Consider the following 6,929-nt stretch of genomic DNA (forward strand, 5'->3'; position numbering starts at 1 on the left):
GTAGGTAGGCTCTTACCAACCTTTATTGCGTAGACCGAATGTTGATCCCGCTTTAGGGCGCTATTGAGTGATTGCCACTTCGTTTGTGCAACAGGTCGCGTCCGATTCTGTTCAGCTCCGCCAAGAGGCTGCAAGAGGTCAACCATGGACCTTCCCAGCCCTAAATATGAAATTTGGTAGATGTAACATCGCGCCCACCAGGAGTACTTTTTGAGCGACCGAAGAGTGAACTACTTGTCAGTTGCGATTCTCCATAAAGCCACAACTGCTCACCCATGAGAAGACCTCTGGGCAAGAACATCTCGATCCCCAATTCAATCACTTTCTTACCGCTAACCAGTCCCAAACCCTGCCCCTCAGTTGCACGATGACGCCCCATAATGCAGTCGGCTGGTCAGCCTGGGAGGAGGAAAACCTCCTTCCCTGGCTCGAATCTAATCGAGACTTGACCTGGAAGGCTTTGTCGCTTGCGTATTGGCAGCAGTATCATGTAAGACGAAGCGTTGAGTCTCTACGAGGGAAAAAGCACCACATCCTTCGAAAACGCCGCGACGCTGGTAGCTCATGCATTGCGCGTGAATCCAAGGTACCAAAGTGTGCAAACTGCAAACGTCCATCGAAAAAAGAGAAGGGGAAACCACTAAGGCGTCGAAGCAAACGACCGCTTAATAATCTACCAATGCATCAATCAAACCACAATGACTTTGCAAAATCGAAAAGACCATTCACTGGTAAGGTGTCTCTTGAGATTGCTTTGAATTATTACCAAACTAATACATATCACAGATCCAACACTGATGCCAGCAGACTACACTCAGCCTGGTAACAGGAGGGAATGATGGTGGGTCTGTGATTGTGTTTGGAGCCCGGAGATTGGGGGTTTGGAGTCTGTGACGGTACTGCATGCAAGATAAATGGCACATACTTACAGACATATATATTCTTTACGAAAACTTGCATGAACATACAACTTATTCCCTACCATGATACACCATAAGCTCTTAGGTCTCAAGAATTAGATATTTATTTCTATGACATGGAAGCCATATAGATGTCATTTTTGAGGAATAAATCCGCGACACCCAAAGCTTCATGCTGAGCATCCTTGAATGCCCACCATTGAACAGCATTTCGACATAAATCGCGCTTCCAGTCATATACTGAAATCACCATAGTTGCAAAAATCAAATTCATTGAACGAAATCGACCTAAGTGACAAATGGTAGTCGGTGCTTCCGCATCTAGACCAAAGCTTGACCCTGGCTAGAGGCAAGCCCCAGTTCTTCTATCTTTCCTCTCTAATGCCTTGTCAGTATTCAAGACTGCCGTTAGATTTAACAAGCAGATTCAGGTGAAACATATATGCAGTGAATGGGCAATTCCCTCATTTCGAGAAAGCTACTGTTTGGCGTACCATTGATTGAGGATTACCAAAATACTGGCTTGTGACAATGTACAATAATAGAAAGGTTTATTGACCATAGTTCTCAGGCAACAATGAATGCACTAATGGTGCTAATGCTCCTGGTGAGGCTTGAGATACGTGTTCTATCGTTATGATCTCACTTCAATCCACCGCCCCATCAGAAGGCATACCAACTTGAAAAACAATTGCCGTCAATTTGGGGGACCGGCTTGGTTGATCGCCTGCTGGTCTTGTTGACTGAATTGCGAATTGTAAAATGAGGGCAAATTATCGAATCCAGTAAGGTTGGACGCTCCGCTTAGACTGGGCCAGTTGAGATCCATGGTACCTGACCCAGGCAAGAACGTTGGTAGCTGGCGATTTTGGATGGCTTCGATTGAGTTCCAAAGCGCAGTAGTGGCGGCTGTCAACTGACTATGAGCTTGGTACAAGGCTGGCTGTATGTAGCTCCAGCTCACTTAGTTTTTGTGTGGCCTGGGCCTGTGCCTCCAACTCTTGCTTCAGGCGAGAAATCTCACCCTCGGCCTGTAAATTCTTGGCTGAGAGACTGTCTTTTTCGACGATAATCTGTTCCATTATTTTCACATCCTTTGCCTTTTCTGCCTGAAAACGTGACGTGGCCCTAGCTAGCTGCTCATCCGCTTCTTTCTCCATCTCAGTCTGGACCTCAGAAAGGAGATCAGAGCATTTCTGACGGTCGATTTTGCCATGTTTGCGGGGGTCTTTCGCAGAAGAACCCTATGTGCTGTCAATAAAGGGCTAGAGTGTGATAGAGCGCCACAAGATTGAATGAATCAGGTCTTGCAGATCCGAAAAACGACTCACACTGTGATGGCGTTTCAAAATTCCAGACTTCGCGCCCCGGACGGTCGAAACTGGAGACGCCGACCGGATTGAGACATCTGAAACTGATCGAGCTTTAGTAATCACCGGCTTTACTCGCTGCGAGTGATGGCCATTTCGATCCTGCTTGCAGCTATTTCCTCGCGCCATGGTGAAAGGAGCAATGAGAATGATGAATGCCTGGTGAGAGAAGGGAATTTGGGGTAGGAAGATGGGTCGTCAAACACCAGAGCAGTAAAGAGAGATTGATATTTAACACACGCCCTGGAGCCTGGCAAGCCAAGAAATTCATGATTTAAATACTGAAAATAAGTTTTGAAATTCACCGGACACTAGACTGCTGCCAAAGGGGCGATATGGGTAGACTTCGATTGGTCTGCACTTTGGCTCAGAAATCAGCTCAACCTCACATTCTTTATTGTTCTGAGAAATTGGGAAAGTGGGGCCCCGAGACCGACTCAGAAGCCTGTTCCTGAATGGGCCCCTTGGGTATACCAAAAAGTTGACGTTAAGTTGACGACTATTTTATCCCACGCTATCTAAAAAAGGGCATCACCTTTCTTGCTGAGACTTTGGTACTTGCAATATGTGCGGTTGTTCTCGCTGGCCTTCACCACGCAGCTCAAATCAATGATAATATTTTTGCGGCCTATTTTCTATTTTCCTGTAGGCTTATAATAAATATTGTGGATTCACTGTAGACCAATACATAGACAGCCCGTGGATTACTCGGGATGGCGCAACATTGGTAGCTTTGTCGAACTATGCCTCGAGCGGGTCACTCATTTACCCCCAGAAACAAATTTGACGATGAGTCGGGTTAAAAGCGATGTTGAATGAATTAGGGCGTGTCTATCATCCATGTCGGTTCCCAATGTGATTTGCAATGGCTCCACAGTTGGCCGCTGTTGAGTCCACACATGGGCACTCAGCAATCTCGTTGATTCACCAGCATCAAATCAAAGGAAATTATCCAGGGATCACACTTTCTGGATTTTTGAGTTTAGTTTATCTCCTGACGGCCCATTGCAGGAGCGAACACGGTCCCATGGAATCCGTCAAAGGTATTACGTGCATGCGGTTTGCGGGCAATGCCGTGACTCACTTAACAAAATGCGGGTGCCACTTCTTTCGTATAAAGAGCAATCATTTACCGGCTGCATTTTCTAACTAGTAAGGAGGGTTCATTTCTTGACTGCCTACAAAAATGAATGCGTATTCTAACGACTCGACTGCCGACCGGCGACAGCGTCTCCGCCAGAGATTGCAGCGTGCTCTCTCGCTCTCATCTTGTGATTCCGATGGCTCTGGAAGTGCCTTGAGTGGTGACACTACAGTAGATGATCCTTCCTTCCAAGTTGAGGAAGACGAGCGCGAGTCCCAGCTCGGAAGTGATGAGGGAGAGCAATCGCCGGGCAATGAACATCCCGCCCCCCAAAGGGTTGGCAAGGTCCTTCCCTTTAGCTCAGAATTCCGAGGCGATCGATGCAACAGACAGTATCATTGCCATCCAGTGTCTAGCTGAGTATGTCCCCGTCTTCCTTTCTTGAGACCAATAGCTAACCTGACTGAAGTCTAGATAATCGGATGAAGTAAGTGAGGAAACTGGACCGTCCCAAACACTGCTGACAACTTCTTAGTGGCCTCGAAAGTGCTCTGCATGAGCAAAATATATGGAATGAATCGACAAACCATTTGTTGGAGGATTTCAGCAAGCGATTGGTAGCTGTGGAAACGGTATTTCAAAACGTCAGGGACACGGGAAGGGCGGGAAGGGAAGCGACGGGTGGTCGTCGCTCTACCCGGCAGAGTGCGCAGCCACGTCAGTGAAAAGAAGCTTATTGGGCAGGTATGACGATAGTTCTTGGAAGGCATAAGCTTGTCTTAGCCACGTTTTTCTCGAAACTCGAAGGGTGATGATGTGCGCCGAGGAGCTGTTCTTTCTTCTCTTCAAAATGAGACCTTTCCTGTGTATGCTATCTTACTTTCCTTCAAAGAGAATTATACTCATCTCTCCAAGCAAGTTATTCTAACAATCGAGGAATCAAGACTCAGACACCGAATCGAATAAGAGCTGCAGGGGAGATTCAGCTGCGTGGCGTCAAAGGTCTCTCGCGACAAGCTTGAAACTTGCCGCTCTTTTCATCCGAGGACAGAAATTGATTTTTGACCATGTAAGGAAATATTAAAATCAAAGGTTTGTCAAAGGCTCATAATCATGCTGTATAGCTACCTCAAAGATGTTCCTTGACGCTCGGAGCATCCTCACGACAAGGCACCACATTCTTTTCGCTTCAGTTTTCTAGATTGTAGAAAATACGAAAGACATAGCGTGCTAGGGACATTAATCAATGAACTATGACAGAACGGGTGGTATCATTCCTTGTGACAATGTTGTTCACCCTTATATACCCTTTACCCCAGGCAAATCTGGACTGCGAAGTGCTCGGTCGGTCGGTCTGTGGAGTTCAAACATGGATGATTTTAACAAGCATCTTGCTTTCGACTTTCGTGCCATACAAGGGAAAGAACTTGGAATTGCGCCAGTCTTTTCAAATGCAGTGCGTCCTGGCCGCACACAAAAATATTCTCACTCGCCAAGCATTTTTACTCGTTCACCAAAAGTCGTTACAGGCGCGCCGAAAACTCTTTGCCTTCCCCGTCTCCTCGCCATCGCTGATCTCAACTCCGCATTTCTTGTGCGGCACGAACGTCCATGGGATACCTATCAAGAAATCTTTCACACGGATCTTGCTGGTGAAGTCATCTTTGCTAGCCGACGCACACACCGATCCCGCATTGTGGCCATTCGAAAGTATCAGAGGCAGGACGCTCGCCGTTTGATCGACCGATTCGGTCACCTAGAGCATGCCAATGTACTGAGACTCCATGAATGCTATCTCTACGGGGATTCTGGATTCTTCCTGCTTGATGACCTGCCCTTCACTCTAGGAATTATTTCAGAAAGTCCCCGGGTTCGTCTGAATGAAAAGGAGCTGAGTGCTATTTTGTCTCAAGTATGTCAGGCAACATTGTTTACGAGGCATATTCTAACCCATGTCCTGTAGGTTATCAATGGGATGCACTATTTGCACTCATTTGGACTCACTCATCAATCGCTTGGTTGCGGGGATTTTCTGCTTGGACTGGACCGGGGCTGTCAAGATCGGTGCGTCAACCGCCCTTGGTAGTGATTCAAACTGACATTCTCCAGCACGCTTAGAGCTCTGTGTAGACTGGACGCCAGATCAGGCTGAGCAGGCGTACCTGTCAATGATTCCATCACTAGTCTTGCAGCTCATGCACAAAGATCAGGAGAGCGACGAAACTCGCATCGCATATTGGCCGATCAGGTGTGCTGCAAGCCAATTCCTGGCTGTTGCCAAGTCAGCAAATTCAATCCCGGCACTTCAGAAGGTAGTTGCACTCCCATATAAGCTTCCTCTGTCTAAATGATTCTAACAAAAGGCAGGAAGATTTTATCGCCAGCAATGCCTATGTTGGGACAGAGCTCGGTAGTCTTGTCAGGCAACTACTCTGCTCTCGATAGATCATGGTGATAGCAGTCTTCTACTTTGACGGAAAGTCTCTATTTCTCGACGAGTATATATGTAACTAGTTCACACAGCATAGTCTTTTAATCTAATAACCCTATCATGAGGCCTCAATCATCAAACCTCCTTCAACTTTGTTGACAGTCTACTTAACAACATTGAATGAGCCAGTCAAAACGCACTAACAAGCTCAATTGAGGTCCAGTCTAGCGACGAGGCCATTTTTTAGAAAATTCAAAAGTGACAGCCTATCGCAAATGCCAATGCCGATGCCCATGTGCTTTCCGATGCACAGTGCTGTGCGCATGTTCCGGTGTCTCACTTTGCCCTTCGTGGATCCTTTCTGGAAGTGGCGTCGTTCTCAGAATCCCATTCTAGGACGATAATTAGTTTCTTGAGGTGGATAAAGGTGGATGAAGAGATACCCAAGACTGACTTCGTAATAAGAGACCGTGGCTGAGGAGATTGGGCTAGACGCCTGTCACGGATCAATACTTGGACAATGAAGGAATGTGGCTAACATACCGTAATGGAAAGAAGCAGCGATACTCCCATCAGCCAGAGCTCTACATTGACCATTTTCACGGGCGTGGGGAGAAAAAATCATAGCGGAAAGTCGGGGAATTTATGTTCGCGTGCACGCCAACGCAGGAACGAACGACCGAGAAAAGCAAAAGTGTTGCTTACTGTGATATTCAAATAAGCGCATAGTCAGTAGCTCGCTCATAGGTCGCAGGTCTTTTCTCTGAACACCCCTCACATTGTCCACGACGATTCGTAATGTGCATCTGAGTACAATGAAAATTAGTTTCCAAGACAGTGTCGCATATTGTCTGTTGCATCAGCACGTCCGGTCTAGACTAACTGACTCAGATGCCTGTCGAAAAGAAATTCTGGTGAGTCGTCGGTGAGTAAACAATGGGAGAAGAGTTGACCAACAGTTGAGTCAACTGAATTCAAATCTTTCGTGTGCAGTAGCCTGGATTTGAACCATGGTATGAGTTTGAACACACTTCCATAGCAAATATAAAATGAACAGTTATCTCCTTAATTATCATTTCATCTACCTTCGCAACTCAGTGTGTCGTTGACTCGCACCATGGACC

At 46.6% G+C, this 6,929-nt stretch overlaps 1 protein-coding gene across 1 annotated transcript; it reads right to left on the reverse strand.

Moving 5' to 3' along the window:
• Positions 1–1,617: 1,617 nt before the first annotated feature.
• N7478_003816 (uncharacterized protein) lies at positions 1,618–2,419 on the reverse strand (the record flags this gene model as incomplete). The annotated part of the gene is made up of 3 exons (XM_056920030.1): positions 1,618–1,829; positions 1,885–2,164; positions 2,252–2,419. The coding sequence occupies 3 exons, from the start codon at positions 2,417–2,419 to the stop codon at positions 1,618–1,620; spliced, it is 660 nt and encodes a 219-aa protein (XP_056783188.1).
• Between the last annotated feature and the right edge of the window lie 4,510 nt (positions 2,420–6,929).

The sequence above is a fragment of the Penicillium angulare genome, assembly GCF_028827245.1.
Source record: "Penicillium angulare strain IBT 27051 chromosome Unknown utg000003l_segment0_segment0, whole genome shotgun sequence".
NCBI classification, from domain to species: Eukaryota; Fungi; Ascomycota; class Eurotiomycetes; order Eurotiales; family Aspergillaceae; genus Penicillium; species Penicillium angulare.